The 19960-nt window shown below is 41.0% G+C and overlaps 2 protein-coding genes across 2 annotated transcripts in view; both read left to right on the forward strand.

Annotated features, from left to right (window-relative positions):
* Positions 1-4195: 4195 nt before the first annotated feature.
* Positions 4196-19960, forward strand: part of Oat (Ornithine aminotransferase precursor) — a 108845-nt gene continuing 93080 nt past the window's right edge. Inside the window, exon 1 of the mRNA XM_083134674.1 lies at positions 4196-4364. The gene's annotated coding sequence lies outside the window, so the exon portion shown is untranslated. The remainder of the gene's footprint in view (positions 4365-19960) is intronic.
* On the forward strand, positions 8464-8895 carry LOC145984340 (uncharacterized). Its single transcript, XM_083117994.1, has one exon. The coding sequence runs from the start codon at positions 8464-8466 to the stop codon at positions 8893-8895; it is 432 nt and encodes a 143-aa protein (XP_082974120.1).

Genomic DNA, 19960 nt, shown 5'->3' on the forward strand with positions numbered 1-19960 from the left:
TTCCAGCTGCATGACAAGAAAAGAGGAAGGGTGGCGGTAACGGGACTTTGTTTATCTCCGTAAACAGTGACAACGGACTGGCACAAGAAAATTTCAAGCACGTGATAAAGATGAGGAAAAGTATTTTCGTGAATAAATGTTGATATTTTATTGCAGCTTGCGATCATCGTAAGTAGTTTTACAGTGATGTTTGCAGTAGATTTCGATGTATACATGTACCTTCACGTAGTATTCACGATCGTTTATGGCTAGGACTATTCAGTGGCGGCGCCAGGATCATTCATCTAGGGGTGCTGAGGGGGTGCGGAAAGAAATTTTGGGGGTGCGATTCTGAAAATAAGGAAAACATGAAACACGCATGCACCCTTTCAAAACTGGGGAGCAAGGTGCCAAAACTTGTGGTGGGGGGGGGGAACAAGGACAGTATACTTTCCCTTGGTAGGTAAGGTTTAGCATAGTGCGGGTGCAAAAATAGCAAAATGCGGGGGCAACTGCATCCCTAATCGCCGCCACTGATGAACATAAACTATAACATATACGTATGTGTGAAATAACGTCCATGATGATATGTGCTAAGTCTTCTACTGCAAGAAAGTGGTCATACAGTGTAAACATTCAGATATACGTTGCAGTCTTATTGAACTATGTAGTGAAATACAAAATGAAATCCTGCCCTTAATAACACAATTCTTTAACCTTTCAATGTAACCAATGGAAGTACAAAATACATAGTACATTATATCTTCCGTCTGCCATAAGACAAAAAGCGAAGAGCACAGCAACTGTGCCATCTTTAAAATCCCTTCTGCCGCACTATCCCCAACAACGAACTGTAAAATTTCTTCGTGAACATTGGGCCCCTTCCTAACAGTTTTTGGAAAAGCTTGAAATGGTACGTTTACTAGACATGTTACGTGGAACAAATACATAGAACGTATTAAGAAGAAAACTACCCTTCATGTTGAACTCGCATTAAATAATTTCCCGAGCACGACCTGGCGATACCTTAAAACACAGCTGAATTTTTTGCTCGACTGTAAGGAAGAATAAGTAGGTGGAAAATAAACCGTTTATCAACAATGCAAAAAAGAAAAAAAACATAACTCGCATTAAGCTATAGGCAATTGTCAAAAACCACGAACAGACCACTTGAAGAAACAAGGGAAGAAAAAATGCATAACAACAATGCTGACGAAAGAAAAATAAACGGCCGCTGTCTTTACAGAGGCTTCCGCCAGTACAGCACCTCTTTCAGTGCTTACCTGTTGCATAACAATAATAACGGTCATTTGGCGCTCAATATGACGACATAATATTACATATTAATGTTAGTGTTTTCAGTTGAACGTAGGGGGTGCTGAAGGGGGTGCGGAAGAAAATTAAGGGCCTCGCGTCCCTTTGGGACTATTCCATTTTCTCCGGCTAGTGGGTGTATGTTTACGTTTGTATTGCACGTTCAGTTTTAGAAACTCTGTTCTGAAGAATGTGCACAGTAAGCATCTGTCGAAGTATATACTTAATAACATACTATATATTTATCGGTTTTTACATTCGCATTTTGAGTCTATTACTTCCCATTTCACATTTATTTAGTTTTGAAATTCTGAAGTGATACAATACCGGTTGCGGATGGCAGCCATTACTCGAATGCACGTGGGTTAACTCCGCTTTTACTCGCAGATCTCGGAGGGTAAAGTTTACCCTCCTTTTACTCCCAGCTTACCCGGAGTTTCTGGGGTTAACCGATTCGTGGGTTAACTCTGAGTTTACTCTTACTCGCGAGTAAATCGACGTTGGTGCAAACGGGCATGAGTGTTCAGTTTGTGTACGTTGGGTAAAAGAAAGAAATTGCTACTATGCAACCTAAAGTTCTGCAATTTGAAAAAGAAAATAAAACAATAAATACGAAATCATGTAGTCACTTTCATGCAATTATCAATTCACTCTTTTTGGACTGCTTCACTTTTCTGAAAATGTTCCGTTGCTTTCTTACCTCTCTTTTCATATGCGTTCGTTTTACATAATACATCGCCTACCTCCCGTCTGCCCAGATGCTGTGGTGTCAGGGCAAAACGTTAAGTGCACAGAACTTCCCTTAGGCCGCACTGTCCCCAACAACGAACTATGACATTTCCTCGCGAATTTCTGGCCTCTTCGTAACAGTCTTTGAAAAAGTCTGAAATAGTACCTTTACTAGAACAAATAGAACGAATTAACAACGAAACTACCGTCACGATACAACTCACCTTAAATAATTTCCCTAAAACGACCTGACGATACTTGAAAGCGACTGAAATTTTTGTTCCAATGCGACTTGAAGAAAAGAGGAAGAACAAGTAGGCGAACAACAAAACTGTGTATCAATAGCGCAAAGGAAAACATACAGGAACTGACACTGAGTTACATACATTTATTGAAACACACAAACAGACTACTTGAAACTTACGATTCACGAAGAAACCATTCTTAACAACAATTCTGAAGAAAGAAAGACAGTACAGGAAAATAAATGCGGACTCTCTTTGAGAGTAGGATCAATGCTTGCCTGTTGTAAATAATAACAGTACACTTCAGTATCTAACATTCGGCTCTCAACATGACAACGACATGACAAAATATGGCACTGTAAGAGGTAGGTAATATTTTCGGTAGAATATAGGTTTTGGATAGGGGGTGCTAAAGGGGGTGCGGCAGAAAATTAAGGGGTGCGCAAGCACCCCTTCGCGCCCCCTGCCGCCGCCCCTGTCAGTAAACTTCAGCTTAGAGTTTTCCACTGCTACAAACACTGACCTTGACGTTATGGCCTGGAGTTCAAATTCCATCTCCTGGTTACAACATCGTATCCTTTCGTAACATCTGATACAGCATCTACGAAAACAAGCTGTAAACATGAAGCTGATGAACACAGACACATTCCACTTGTTATCATCAGGGAAGGAGTAAATTCAGTTGCCAATTGAGATCCATACTCCATAGTAGACCTAGTACGTGATATAATGGTTATCATAGCGCGCGCAAAGGATTTCAAAGTTTCAGTAAGTTTCACAGTAACGAGATAACATACTTGGCGAGAGAGCAGAAAATAAAGAAATTGTATAGGAGAGAAACAGAAAAGAAGAGCGGAGTGAGAAAGAAAGTAAGAGAGAGATGGAAAGATAAGGATTGTATTGGGAAGAACAGAGAGAGAGAGAGAGAGAGAGAGAGAGAGAGAGAGAGAGAGAGAGAGAGAGAGAGAGACAGAGAGAACGTGAAAAGAGGATGATAGAGAGAGATTGTATAGGGAAGAGAGAACGTGAAAAAGGGGGAAAGAGAGAAAGGGGGAGACAAAGACAAAAAGAGGGAATGAAATATTATATAGGGAAGGAGAGAGAGGGAGAGGGAAGGATTATATAGGAAGAGAGAAATGGGAGACAAAAAGAAAGAGACAGAGACAGAGACAGAGAGAGAGAGAGAGAGAGAGAGAGAGAGAAAAAGAGAGAGAGAGAGAGAGAGGACCTGTGTTCCGAAGAGAGAAAAAGATAGTCAGAGGGGGAAAGGAAGAAAAATTGCCCCCCTCTCCCCGACCAGCCAGTCAGGAAACTAGAAAAGTAGCCAAATATTAATTTTGTATGATATTAAGGGGTACCATGAAATGTGACTTCTCTCCACCATTTTTTTTGGTTCTGTCTCTGTTGTGTAGGGGTTATGTTTTTTTTTCTACTTCGGTTATTTTATGTCGCCTTTTATTCTTGGGTTAATGCGACGATGAGAATGAAAAACGAATTGATGAAATGGCCAATGGAACAAGCAAAACCTTAACGACTTAACTATAGGGTTCGAACCATACTTCGTATACGGATTACTCTATGATGCGCTAAGTAGTTAGACAATCTCCTTAATCCCAGGCAAGGAATGAATGTTTTGTGGATAATCAAAATCAATTCTTCTATCTTCTTTTACGTCCATCCCTAATTCAGAACATTAATCTTGGATCACTCACTTGCAGAAAGTTAGGAAACACTCGGGAATTTTACGAGAATATTCGTTTTTATCTTTACACGCTAGACAACAAGAACAAGAATCAAACAGTTCTCTTCCCTATCAATCCTTCATCGTTTTATCTCTGCTGGCCCAGTTTGACTATGAAGAAACACACTTCCCCTCAGATATCGGTTGGAGCGAGCGACTTGGCTAGCAGCGCGCGCATGTCTATCTTGCCAGAAGAAGAAAAATAAAGTGCAGCGTAACAAGCTCTTTACCCTGTTGTTTCCAGTACAAAAAAAAAAGTTCTTGTGGAAGACAAGAAAAACCGCATTTTCTTCTTAATGCGAGTTCCCAGTCAAGGTCTTTGCCAGTATCAGGATTGTGGTTTCGTCTGCAAACAGGTGAGTCACAATTGTGAAGATACAAATCTCAATTTCTATAAACATTGCTAGCATTACTTAGGGCAGAAGTGCAAGAATATTAATTTGGTTTCAGTTTTCTTGGCTTGTGTTTCCATAAGCGAACACGAAACATGATCGTAAGGAAATTAGCCTATTTTAAAATTGGATGGGCTTCATTTCATGTTTCGACTTGGCTCTCCCATGTAGTGTGGTGGCTTACGCTCTTGCCTGTAATCAACGGATTCCAGGTTCGATTCACACCAGACCTTGGGCGTCGCCAATAATTTTTGTAGCGGGAGGGGTCAGGCCTTTGATTAAACTTAACACTAGGAACAATAACAACATTAATTATTATTATCAGGGTGTTTCAATACAAACGTAACTGAAAGTATCCAAAACACACCATGTTCAGTTATCTTTCTATTCAAACACCCTGTATAATAAACAACTCAAAATAAAGAAATACATTTTATTCCAAACTTATTATTATTATTATTTTGTCTTCGGGGAGATATTGTAATTCGATTCAACACATCAGTAAATATGCAGCACAACTGTTTTCCATTATTATTATTATTATTATTACATTTCCTGCAGTTAATGCATTGAAATGCATAGTTATTTAACTTTGATATTAACTTTTCCAAGAATTTGTTTTAAAATTAGATGGAAATGTGACTCATAAAGTTTACATGTGTCCTGTCACATAGAATTCTAATTTTAGAAATTTTGAGAACTATGGGACCATTTATTCTTTGTATTATATGATAGAATATGAAAATTTAACCTGGTTCCGGTATTTTACGCTCATTTTTTTTCAATCCAATGCAATTCTTACATTGGTGTTCCGTTCGAATACTAACTGAAATATATTTATGTTATTAACAATAAAAATAGTAAGTTTCTGCTGTTTTGTAACTTCGATTCCAATATCGAGGGGAGTCAGTATGGTACTCGATATTCAGTTCCATATCCGGGTAATCTGAAGGGATTTCGGATTCGATACCCGGTGGAGGCACACTGCACAGTTGTTCGGATACCACTTTAACCTGTAGGTCCAGTCCCGATTTTCCTATCTGTGCATAAAGTGGACTCAAAACAACAATAACAACAATTGAAGATCCGGGTATCCACATTTCCATTCCAAATACGGATATCCGATTTTCGGTTTTCGGGTACTCGATTCGCACCGGATCCGGATATATTCGGATTCTGGGACTTTCAATTATCGGTTTCGGATCCTCGATATTCTGTTTCGGTTCTGGGTACACGGTTTCTACCAAATCCAGAATCTCATGTTTTAGGAATCGGTTAACCTGAATCCTACCAATCCCAGGCTTCCCCGCTGTTGTGCTAGCGGTAAATGAAACCAGCTCTACAGGGAAGGCAGCCTACAGGGCCTTTACTAATGAAGGAATTTGCACCTATTTACTCCATCACAGCCTATTAATTCACACGATCAGAGCAAATTAGAAGCGATTCGAGCACAGAATGTAGCAAATTAGCGCGATACGCTCGGATTTATACGTGTAGTCATCCCAGGCAACCAAGGTATTTACTTGACGCGTCTTGTCACCCTTTAGCTCCTCTTTAGAACAAATTCCTAAACGACTGCAGCCACGAGGGTGATTCAAAAAGTAAGGTAACGATTGCTCTCATGGACAAACTTTATTCCACAGGCAGATATACTGATACACAGTAGTATGGCACCGACACACATTGCTCGTACCAAACCATTGAATAGTTGAACTTTCTGTAAGGGAAGGGTTACAGTACACACAATCATAGCCCGGCAAAATGTCCACGACTAATTTCATTATTTTTCTCTTTCATTCTACGTAGGGTTGAACCGATACTGAAAATGGTAATAATTAAAACTTGTTCAAAATATAGATTAATATTAGTGTTTAAGTATTCCACTCTACTTTTATGCATCAATTTACCAAGATTATTGCTTTAAATATTTGAGAATTACTTCAGAATATTTTGATTGATTGATTGAATTGTTGTTTTAAGTCCACTTTAAACACAGAAAGGCTAATCGGGGCTGGACCTACAGTTTAAAGTGGGTCCGAACCACTATGTGCCTCCAACGGGTATCGAATCCGGCATCCCTTGATTACAAACTTCAGAATATTAAATCACATGTTAAGTTATCACAAAATTCAGTATTTTTTTTACACAAAACTGGTGCAAAATAGAAAGAAATTTAGAATTTTGTATAATTTCCAGGATAATTAGACTCCTCCAAAGTGTGTCGCTGCATTTTTGCGGAGTCATCGCTGCGATTAGCCAAAAGTGGCAGAAAACGACGCTAAATAATAAAAATACAAATACAATAGTTTCTGTGCATAAAATTAATACAGAATGTTTCAAACTCCATGTTGGTGTTTTAGAACTTTGTAGTGTAAAGCAAGTTTTTGTTTAATGTGTACATTTGTCATATTTATTTTTGTAATAAGATAGCCTTTTCTCGTCAATGCTGCCCAGATATCTAATCTTATCTTGTAATCCATTCATTTATATTTTGTTATGCAATCTACGGAAATACAGCATGAAGTATTAGATCTTCGCTAGGCTTGTGTATGTGTCTTTTGCCCCCTATTGGAAAAAATCCTGTAGGCGTCAATGCATGGCAGCAAAAAATATAAAATTCTTGTCGATGGTAATTTTCCACTGTTCTTCACGTATCAAACGTTTTGTTGAAAAAATAATCTGAGGCAAAGGGAGTCTGAGGTAGGGAAAGCATCAATGTCATTGGATTTCCATGATTATCTACTGGATTAACGATCTTCTCTTGTAGTAGATGGATGATTTTTTTAACTGACGCACATTCAAGATTTATCATTAGTTTTATTTTTAAGGGTGATCACTTCATTTTAGATGTCGATGGTCAGTGGCGTGCCCAGGATTTGGCATTCGGTCTGGGCATGGGTATTCTTCCCTTCATCCTTTATAAATTGCATCATATCATCACTTATCCTCAGCGTCGCGATTAGCCAAAAGTAGAAGAAAACGACGCTAAATAACACAAATCAAATCTACTTTGTCTTGTACAGTACAGACAGTTTTCCCCTTAGTACTGAAGAACGCCGCACATTTTGGCAACGCAGGGGCTGGGTTACATGGCAAGCAGCTGATTGCATCGTCCATGCTCGCTCGATTGCGATTATAAATTCGATGACGGCGCCAGAGGATTCTTCTCAAGTAGGTCGTCGAGCTCCGAAGGAGAGGGATCACCCCCTCACAAACCGTTACGGGGATAAACCTATCCTTTATGTATTCCAGATTGCCCGCATAAGTTGGTCATCCCTTAATACATGAGATAAATAGTGCAAGGGGAAATATAAAATTATGCAACTGTCGAATACTATTCTTTAAAACAACCGGTAAATGCTTTCCTTCTTGACACAGAACTTTGTTCTGTTGGCAGGGACGGCTTAAGGGCCGGGCGTCTGCCCGGGGCGCCAAACAGGGGCGTCCTAATTGATTAGCGCCAAAACCTTATTTATAATTACATAAGCGTGGCTATTTGTTTGAGTTTATTTTTTAGTCCACTTTATGCACAGCAAGGGTAATCGGGATTGGACCTAGTTTAAAGTTGGATCCGAACCACTATGTGCCCCCATTATTTGTTTTAAAAAGAGTTGGATTTATTGTTTACAACAAGAATTAATTGAAGTTACTGCTGCATAACATAAGTAGTTGCAAAATCATGTAGCAATTTAAGCTAAGAGATGTCATTATGTAGGCAAAACACATACCTACAATAATCGTGTTCTTTAACAGTAGCATTTAAAGTATTTTAAAAATAAGGCTATTGTTTTTCGTCGTAAAAAACCGTAAATATATAATATGGTCATGTTTCTGTATTGGAAGAAGGTGGAAAGTAGGAGGACTAGGTAAGAAAGATGAAGGTCATGGTGGAAAGTACGAGGGGGTATCAAAAAGTTCGTGCAATCTCCTGGAAGGAAACAAACTAGAAACCCCTCGGATATGTGTATTGTACAATGGCCCTTCTAGGTTAAGCACACAAATTTTTGTCTTTTTTGGATGTTTATTGCTATCCATTCTTTACACGTGAATAAAAGAAGGTGTCATGATTGACAAAATTGAGGCACGGAGCGTCATCAAATTCCTGCAGCTCCAGGGGAAAGCAGCGAAGCAAATTCACTATGAGATGAAGGCAGTGTACGGGGAGGAAAGCCCATCCTATGAGATGATTTCCAACTGGAAACGGCAGTTCCAAACCTGTCGCATGCTAATTTCCGATGCCCCTAGGACATGGAGATCGTACTTCACAAATGATGCCACATTGATGGAGAAAGTGGAGAAGATGATAATGGAAGACAGGAGGATCACCATTGAAAGTGTGATGGCTGTAATCGGTGTTAGTTATGGGTCCATCTGGAATATCATCGATCACCAGCTGCACCTTCATAAAGTGTTGGCACGGTGGATGCCACGATTGCTCACCCCTTTCCAGAAGAGGACTACAGAGGAAGCACCACGAGAGATGTTAGGCCGCTGAGAGCTGCGTGAAGAGGATTTTTTCAGCAGACTGGTTACAATGGACGAAAGCTGGATCTACCTTTATGACCCAGAAACAAAGGAGATGAGCAAGCAGTGGAGACACAGCTCTTCACCGCCCCCCAAAAGGCAAGAGTGCAAAGGTCAGCCGCTAAGGTGATGCTGTCCGTTTTCTGGGACTGTGAGGGATTCATCCTGTCGAACTACCTGCCACAGGATCACACAATCATAAGTGACTATTATTGTGATCTGCTAGCTCGGTTACGTGAAGAATTGAAGGTGAAAAGGCGAAGAAAGCTCACAAAAGGAGTGCTGCTATTGGCAGACAACGCACCAGCCCATTCTGCCCGTGCATCCATTTCGAAAACAGTCCAATTAGGATACGAAATTTTGCCCCACTCTCCCTCCATATTCCCCAGACCTGGCACCGAGTGACTTCTTCCTTTTTCCGGAAATGAAGCGTCCACTCAAAGGACGCTACTTTGACACGAGAGACGATGTCATTTCTGAGGTGGAACAGTGGGTTGAGTCCCAAAATGCAGTGTTCTATAAAAACGGCTTACGCAAGGTGAAAGATCACTGGCAGAAATGTGTCATGAAGCATGGCGATTATGTGGAGAAGACCTAATACCACCATGATTTCGTACTTGTCCAAAGTTCATTTCTTCCAGGTGATTGCACGAACTTTTTGATATCCCCTCGTATATGGGTGCCAAAACCAACTTCGCGCTGGTGAAAATTTTATCTTGAGTCGCTCTTGTCTGTTGGCACTACTGATTATATCTGCCATTGAAGTTATTAACATGTCGATTAAGTAGTAAGGATGCAGGATATCGTAAATTCGATATCGCGATATGACGTCACAGACGATATATTTTCCCTATCGTGATATCGGCGATATACATCGCCAAAATATCGTGACGATTTGTCGTCTCCACGATATATATCACCAAATATCGTGACGATATATATCAGACACGATATATATCGCCAAAATATCGTGACGATATATGGCCGACACGATATATGTCGTCAAAATATCGTGACGATATATCGTCTAGCTGATATTGCCTGGACGATATTTTTTTCTGTGTGGTGAATATCCAACACAATTCAGTAGCTATACCAATACTGAGTAAGTACGTATAAACTTCACTTGCAGCTCTGCAAATTCCTTCAGGAGATGCCTATTCCCACTGTAGGCGATTGGTGATCTGCACGGTCAAGAAACTTCGTATTATCACCAAGTTTGGGTTAAAGAGTCAACCGATAAAAACTTTCCACTCGGACGATTTTTGTTTGATCTTGCTTTGTCTGCTACACGTACACATACAAGGTTGACATGTTACGCTTCCGCTTGTATTCTGGAAAAGAATTAACACATTGCTGTGCAGTGAAGGCACCAGAGGCAGAGCAGGGGAGCGAATGTCTCGACGTCAACCAGAGCTCCCTCTAGTGCCCCTCGGCAAAGAAGAACTAGATAAATCAATGCTCTTTTAGGTCCTATGAAATATGCATTTTTATATGAGAGCTGTATGATATTGTGGATGAGTGCAAAACGTCAACCCAGTATGCCGGAAACATTCAATCATATGTTTCCAGGTGTTACAATTGCACTTCAAAAGGTAAATGCTTTCTCCGTGACTGAGTTGGATGCATTGACTGACTGACTCGCGATCTCACTTCCGGCGATCTGGGAGTGGGAAATTTCTTCCATCATCATGGTCGCGATTACACCGGCCTCCATGGAGGAGTGGTTAGCACAGCGCGCTCTGGTGCAATGTTGAAAACAATGAAATGAAAAGAATGTTGTGTCTCACTAGCACTACTACTTCTTCATATGTTCGTCGGCCTCCGTGGCGGAGTGGTTAGCACAGGGGTGCCGGGTTCAAATCCCGGCCTGAGTGTTCTTTGTGAGGGTCCCTTCATCAATTTCATCATATCATCACTCATCATTATCTTAGCGATTAACCAAAAGTAGCAGAAATGCAAAGTAAAATAAATCAAATCAATCACTCAATTCTTCCTGTATCTTCAAACTTTTAGCGCATTCAACAAAAATATGTACGGTGAAAAGGTGAAGTTGTATTTGGTGTTGGTCTATATGAACTCGACGCTAAAGAAGTGAAATAGGATTATAAATATTTGGGCAATGATTCTTGATTTGCTTTATTTTACATCGCCTTTTGTGCCACTTTTGGCTAATTTGCGAAGATGGGAATGAGTGATGATAAGAAAACATTGATGAATGGACACTCACAAACACCCATGCCCAGTCCGGGATTCAAACCCGGGACCCCTGGCGTCGTAGCCCGATGTGGTAACCACTCGCCACGGGGGCCGGCATTTGGGCAATGGTGGAATGCCACATATTATATACAATTATCTCGTCCATTTCAGTTGTTAAGGTTGTATTATGATTCTTACTATTATTTGACTGTTCTTGAAACACCGCAACTTATATAATAACGTTCGTCTTGAAAACTAATTGATTGAGTTGGTGTTTTAAGTCTACTATGCACAGTAAGGCTAATCGGGACTAGACCTACAGTTTAAAGTGGGATCCGAACCACTATGTGCCTCCACCGGGTATCGAACCCGGTACCCCTTCATTAAAAGGCAATGACGCTACCACTGCGCCATCGGGGCGGCCCTCGCAAGCCATTAGTGTTGCTCACGGGACGGGACATGTCCCGTCTCGTCTTGTGTCTCGTATCGAAAACGAGACGAGACACGAGACGGGACAAACCTTTTGAAATTCGAGACGGGACGAGACAGAATGCCTGTCTCGTCTAGATTTCGAGACGAGACACGAGACGGGACGGGACGGTTTTTGAAAAGTCTTGTCTCGTCTCGAATGTCTCGAAAAAAATAAAAGCAAAATATTTAATCAGTTGCAAATACTTGTTTGCTTGGAATAAAGTATTTCAATTAGAAACGTTGATAAGGGTGTATTAAGTCAAAAGAAGACTATTCTAGAAAGATTAATGAATGAATACCTAAACTTATTTTCTATACTCTTTCGAAACACAGCGTTACTCCCCATTTTTTTCAATTTATTCCAGGTTAATAACTTTATGTTACGATAGTACTCCAGATACTAATACAATTCTGAATAACATCATGAAAAGGGCAGGTAGAGAAGGTGGAAGGAGGGAACAAAACATAGTGGAGTGTCTGAGTCGGCCAGGGGCGTGATGCTGATCACATCACCCCCACTCACGACCGGATCAAGAAAGTGTGGGGCGTTACCCCCACACCCCCTATATGCCTTCATGGCGTGGTGCTATGCACAGGGGAACACTTTACCTTCTTTAGTTTCATCTCAAGAAAGACAATGAATTATAAAATTATAATTGTCTTCCAATACTGAAATAGGCTGGCGACCCAAGAAACGATTCAATTTGCTTTAGAACACAACATAGACATTTTATTGTTGCAAGAACCATACACCTTCAATAATACAATCATCCATACACCAGCTAGCTCAACGATAATAATCAGCAGTAACAATAATAACATCAAGGCAGCTGCAGTAGTCCTAAACAAGAACATAAACACCCTCAAAATTGCACAACATTCTGACTCCCATGTCAACTGCATGGAAGTGAACCTTGGAAATCTCAATTTCGTAATACTAAACTGCTACTGCCAGCTTAGCGATGACATAGAAATCTACATAGCAAAACTTAGGGAAGCCTGTAATGCCTACCTAGGAAACAAGATTCTGATAACCATGGACAGCAACTCTTCCTCTCCTTTGTGGTATGGTGCAGACATTAATCCCAATGGAGAAAGGATGATGAACTTTATAGCTGAATTTAATCTAAACATTGAAAATCAACCGGACAACTCTCCCACATACAGGGGTAGAGCGGGGGCCAGCAGCAATATTGACTTGACTTTAACTAGTGCCGAGATGGCTGATCTTGTGGGGGAGTGGAGGGTCTTGGACATGGAAACTACAAGCGACCACAATCTGATCACCTTCGTGGTAGAATCGGAGAGAACGAGGAATGTCACTAATGAGTCGAGGACAAATAACTATCTCTGGTCCAGAACTGACCGTGAAATCCTACTACAAAACATTGATCTCCCTGATAATCCAGATCCTGGGGTCAGTGTGGACGTATGGGCAACTCTACTGACGGACACCCTGCAAAGAGCCATCGAAGCGGCCACTCCCAAAAGAAAATATGGCAAAAAAAACCGCCCCTGGTCAAACAAATTAACACAATTGAGAGCTAACATGAGGAAATCTCGTAAGATATATCAAAAAACTAATAATCACCACCTAAGAATCATAAATCTGGAACACTACAGAAGAGCCAAAATTGCATATCAAAATGAATTGACTACGTTCAGGAAAAAGCACTGGGAGAGATTCGTGGAAAAAAGTCTAAATAAGGACAAGTGGGGACTCCCATACAAAATTACAACAGGAAAGATCAAGCCAGGAACGGGCCTAACTACTCTCATGAAGGAGAATGGAACTTACACCACAAACCTAAGGGAAACCTCTGAACTCCTTCTGAATGGTCTCCTGCCGAATGACAACCCAGCAAATGACAGCGATGAGAACAAAGCTATTAGGGAAACCAACCGCACAATTCCCAATAACCGTCCCATTATTCCCTTCACCATGGAGGAGATAGCAAGGGAATTAGCCACCATGAAGAACAATAAAGCTCCGGGCCCTGATGGCATTCCTGCCTCAATTTTGAAACTCTCATCGTCAAAAACACTACCCTTCATCACTTTCCTCTCTAATATGTGCATCGCCACCAGAACCTTTCCTCTGCCTTGGAAGGAGGGTAGGCTGGTAGTTACAAAGAAGGATGGAAAAAAGGACGAGACAAGTGTCAAGTCCTACAGACCCATATGCCTCCTAAACACACTAGGAAAACTTATGGAGAAACTAATAAATAAAAGGCTATCCGAATTCCTCACCATGAAAGCACTATCAGACAGACAGTTCGGCTTCACCAAGGGACGATCCACGGAAGATGCTATAAACCAACTCCAACAAGCTGTTCACACAAACCCCCATAAGCTGGTTGTGGCGGTTTTCGCCGACATAACGGGAGCTTTCGACAATCTCTGGTGGCCCCACCTCTTCAAAACCCTGCGAGAATTGGACTGCCCAGCCACCCTGACTCACATTTTGGAGGATTACTTTAGAGGGAGAAAGGTATACCTGGACCTACACGGAGAAACAGTGTCAAAAACCACAACCAAGGGCTGCCCACAGGGTTCGGTCTTGGGACCGCACCTATGGAATTTGAACTTGGAGCCTTGCCTGCAGGCTCTCGCAAATAATGACCACATAGACAGTGTAATAGCCTACGCGGACGATATTGTGCTGATATGCTCGGGAAACTCCAGAAGAGGTGTGGAACTGGCGGTCAACGACTCCTTACGGACACTTAAGGAATGGTGCAGTCAAGCAAAACTCCAACTGTCCTTAAACAAGACCAAATACCTTGTCCTGAAAGGAAAACTAAGTACCAAAAGAAACCCAACAATTAGGGTCGGAGATGCTCCAATACAGCGAGTCGGTGACTTTGAATACCTGGGAGTGACGATAGAGGAGGGCGTCCGTTTCGGAAAGCACATACAGAAGGTAACTGCAAAAGGAGAAGCAATCATGAATAAGCTAACAAGGCTGGCATCGCAGGAGTACAACCTAAAACCCGTAACTATGGCAACATACGTCCGAGCTGTCTATGACTCTATAGTTACCTATGGAGCATCCGCATGGAGAACAGCTTTAGAAAACAAGAAAAATCTACGGACACTCCGGTCATCCCAGCGCAGGGTGTTATTGAGAATTACGGGGGCTTTTGGAACCACATCCACCGAGGCTCTCCTAGCCCTGACTGGAACTATGCCCATTGACTGTGAGATTCGTTGGAGAGCGGCGAAATACCACTTTAAAAGAGGAAACGAAGCGGCACTGGTCGACTGCGTGGGGGAATTCTATCCCACACTCCAGGAGATCAAGAACAAACTTTTGGCGGATTGGCAGAGGGAATGGAACAATTCAACAAATGGTAGGAGACTGTACGACTTCATCCCTAACGTCCTGAGCAACCCTCTTAGAGGAACCAGAATATCCAGAGGATTGGTCCACCTCTTAACAGGTCATGGCCCATACGGTACCTACCTCCACCGCATAGGCAGCAGGGGCACTGAACGATGTGCAGACTGTGGCTGTGACCGAGACTCGCCTGAACACAGAGTTTTTCACTGTCCAGTGGCTGACGAATCGATCAAAAGACTCAGATCTGAACTTCCAACTGCGGACATTAGAACCCTTCTGTGCAAACAACAACTAGAGAAGCTTAATGAGCTCGCTCAATCCATCTCTGATGTGGAGCTAATAAAATACAGAGCTCAACCCCGCAGGCGCCGGTCTCCTCCAGGGGCCCGAAATCCCCCTCCCTCCCCACCCGCGAAGACAAGAGTGCAACCAAAGAGAACCCTGTCTATTCCACGAACTCCGACGCCAGTGGCCCCCAGAGAGGAGCAGGAAGATGAAGAAGAGGAGGCCCCAGAGGGTGCATCTAGACGAAGGTTTTTCATCGTGTCGTCCGGGAGAAGAGAAGAAGCGGAGAGAAGGAGAATTCGACCAGTTCGAATGCAGGGTGAACGCCACAAAGACTACTTGGTCAGAGTGGCACTTGCTAGAAACAATTCCATGTAAGAGTATTGGTTTCAACCCCAAGATCTGATGTAACAACCAAGGCTAATCAACTATGCCAACGCTTCGGGAGTGCCGACAAGACCATAGTCTTCGCAGATCACCGGTACTCCTGTGATCCTCCTGAAGTGATATCGAACCCGTAGGCAGAAATTGCCTTGTTCCTTCCTTCACATGCTTGAAACAAACTTACTACTGTTCACATAATATTATCTCATTTTATTTCATATCCTTATTATATTCCATTGTTTAGTTTTTATTCGTTTTACTTATTTTTGGCTTATATAGATACTGATATTCTTTTTTTTTCTTCTTCCTTTTTTTATATATTTTATATTTCATTTAACTTCATTATATCTCAACATATTAAACAAAAACCACCTTACACTTTGAACACCAACACACACTACACACTACACATCAATCAAAAGTACCAAACACAAGAACAATCAACATTTGTATATGCAACATAACTGGATAACCCACGCAACCCTAAACTCTAACTATATGTTCAATACCTAACAAAAAAAAAAAAAATTAACAACACAGGCATTACACAATCCCAATCATCATAACAAACTATAAAGATCATCAATAAATAATGAACATGGTGAGGCTAGCCATTTGACGACAGAAACACCTTGCCTTTGGGGTGGAGTTACTAACAAATAGAATAGAAATAAATTAACCAAATGTGCAAACTAAACTCAGCTGTGCGTTGAATGGCTGACCTCATACCACCAGTCAAGTTAAAAACAGACCTGGACCCCAGGTAACTAGACTAATGTAATTCTGGCTGCCAGAATCATCAATACAGACTTTTCATCATCATTCAACACGGTATAACCTGGATGTCTGTGAATACTTAGGCAAATCAATCAAAAAAATAAATTGTAAATGCATCATGCATACCATATATTCCATTTATAATATTCTGTATTTTAAATTTACCAATAAAGATGTAGAGCAACGATTAACGGGGGAACCGTAATTCGAGAAATTGACGTCCCGGTTTATTTACAAAGGCACTGGGACACAGCGTATACCCTCGAATGTATACGGGTGGAGGTTTGGTTATATTCGGGGGTTCCCCCTTCAAATACTGAAATAGACCACTAGAAACAACGAATAAAATAGAATTAATGCCTTTATTAAAACGAATCATATGGAGATAAACTCGTAATCAAGAAGTAAATTTAGGCAGTAAACGTCCACTCTAAATAAAGGACAAACACAAAACACATACATTAATATAATAATAATTATAATAATAATAATAATAATTATTATTATTATAAGTATTATTATATGTGTTTTAATGTGACTGCCCCCAACAATATTTTGTTGCCTCCCTCCACCCCCCCCCCGCCCCGTCACATTTCCCTGGCGCCGTCACTGGTTGGAAGTAAATTTTTTAGAACGTGGAAAGTAACATAAGCTGTTGACAATGTTACACCAAAGGATGTGATACGTATGTGTTACTGTTTGTATAAACGATAGGAAAATTAAGCATAAGTTTATAATTGTTGGGACTTGAGAGATATTTCCGTCATTTGATCGTAGGAAGAGGTTTTCTGAGACATAGTGGGATTATTTTACACATACGTGAGAAAGGGTGGTTGTTTAAAGATAGAGACGTACTTTGCGCATTTTTTAAAAGTTCAGATAAAACGAGAATTTAGCTTTACTGTTATGAAAAGAAATAACGCAGTACAGGGAAAGAATAACTCTTCACATTTCTCGCACCTGTTGGGATGCAACACACACGCACAAGAGTATTGCAGGAAGTCTATGAACGAGGATGAAGAAGGAAATGTGAAATTTGATTAATGCGCGATCCGATCCACTTTGTGACTCCATTGGGTATCGAACGCGGGGACACTTGATTACAAGACCTCGACGTTATTACTACGCCATTGGGGAGGCATCCAATGTACACAAATATGTTGATTCCAATAACACGTTATATACATAATCTGATAATAAGACACTTTTTTGCATATTTTTTTCAACTATAGCATGTCTAAAATAATCATTGAAGTTGGGATTTTTATAACTTCAGGAGGCACGGCTCTGTTAATGTGCGATATAAAATAAATGCAGGTTTGCCTTCAATACGTGGTGGTTGTAAGGATCCACCCTGGATCGTACTTGGTTCGATGGGTCTATTGAGCCTCGGCTTCACACTCAGTATCGCTTCGGGGCTTGAGTCTCCTCGGCTCAAGGTTCGGGTTATTCCGGTTTCTTCTATCCTCGATGTAAGGTCCCTCGTCATTCTAGGTCAAAGGTTCTCAATGTACTTATAGATCTTGACCAAGATTCTATAAGCAATCAACAATCCTTTTTCCCACTAGGTTCTGTCGATATCCAGTTAAGTATCCAACTTCCTTTTCTCTTTTCAGCCTCTGACCAGAGAACTGAAAATTAATCCGTGACCACAGAATAAGAAAAGGTGTTCCCTGACCAGGGACACAAACGTTGACTACCAACAGTCTATCGACCGATCCCGAATTCTGGTATATCCTAAGACAATCACAATCCTCTCAATTATATCTCCTGACCAGGAGCATAGAACCGAGAGAACATAAGCCTTCTGACCAGAAGAGCTAAGTAATTGTCCTAAGCTAATCCAGAATAAACTAATTCCTAGTAGCGACGTGGAAGTAAGCGCAGAAATACGGGTGTGAAAAGAAAAGACGGTAATACAAGTTCCGTATTTATCTGGAGTTCGAATACAAAAGGCCACGGGCCACCGAGCTTCGCTGCTTATATAGGATTTCTCGGTTCCGTGAAGGATTTACCAACTTTTATCTTTACCTCAATTTTACATTACAATAAAATACATATTAATAAAATATCAAAGAGGAACATAATTAGCTACATACAGAAATTATTATTTTTACCCTTTTGTGAATATTAAACATGCAATATAATTTTAATTGTTACTCTCAGTATTTAATTTGACTAGTGAGTATGGCTTCTTCCAACTCCCCTCTCTTCCTGCAACGACCACGCGAAAAGACAACAAAGAAAAGAAAGAAAGTTTACAACGTTAAAATGTTAAGCAATTTTTTTTTTAAATACATGTTTTGTCTTGCGCGGGCATAACTTTCGTTTACCTTAACGTAACTAAATTCTGATTACACCGTCTTGTAGTAAAAGAATCGGGGATTAATATGATATTAATTAAATTATTGTCCCCCAAGGGACACGACAGATATAGCGTGGGGAAGACAGCCTAACCTTTCGTCTTTTCCCCGGTTTCAACGTTTACATAAAGTTGAGTCTGCCTGGCTTCCACACAATAGCGATTGCTTTCTCGCATTGTTGTCACCGATAATGAAATTCCAGCTCAGCTTGCTGGCAGAAAGAAACAAACTCTTTTAACTTATATTTAACATTATGATGTATAGTCTATATACGAGGTGTGTTCCACTTTTCTTGGTAATTAACCATTAACACACAAAAATTTTAAGTACCAAACCAAGAAAAATATTTAAGTTTATATGCATATTTGTAACGTGAACACTGCTACACGTTACAATTGCCCCGCTTCCTACGAGAAAATTTGAACAATTTTCTCTTTCACAGAAAAATTGTGAAAATTTTCAAAACTTCACTTAATGTTCATAAACAATTCACTGGCAACTCTTGAGGTTCCACACTAGTCACAAGAAATCTGGCTTTCTCCGAGTATTTCTCTTCGTCGTTCCTGGGAACAGGTGAACTTCTTTAGGTTCTGGTAGTTAACCCGATCTATAGGCTCCTTTGTAGACGGCTGCAGGAGAAGTGCGGAGTTGTCCCTCATCTGGGTAGCGATGTATGGACCGACGTACACCTCGAAGAGTTTGGAGATGGTTTGGAGACGACTGGAGCTCAGCTTACGGTTCTTCACTAGGACCAGATCTCCTTCCTTCAGGATCAAAGCCTGTCCTTGATTCTTCACTCTTCTCCTTTTCTGTTGGACCTTTTCTCTCCCCTGAGCTTGATATAATTTAAAAGCCCAAGTCGTCTTCTCATCCTGTGGTACAGGCCAATAAAACCTTTCATGAGGTTCCTCCGGAATGGCTCTATTGAAGAAAAGTTCAGAAGGAGCATATCCCGTAACAGAGGAAACTGAATTGTTCAGTAACCAAACCACATCATTGATGAAATTGGCCCAACGAGTATGCTCTCTGTAGCAAAACAGCCGCAAAAGACGGACGACTTCTTGGTTAATTCTCTCTACCACATTACTGCTGGGATGATAGGCTGTAGTGCAGACATGAGTAATGCCCTTCCTTTTCATATACTCGCTCCAGGTTGTCGAAGTGAACTGGGTACCTCGGTCTGAGAGGATGACTTTTACTCGAGGGTAGTGAGC

The sequence above is a fragment of the Lepisma saccharinum genome, chromosome 1 (genome assembly GCF_977018435.1).
Source record: "Lepisma saccharinum chromosome 1, izLepSacc3.1, whole genome shotgun sequence".
NCBI classification, from domain to species: domain Eukaryota; kingdom Metazoa; phylum Arthropoda; class Insecta; order Zygentoma; family Lepismatidae; genus Lepisma; species Lepisma saccharinum.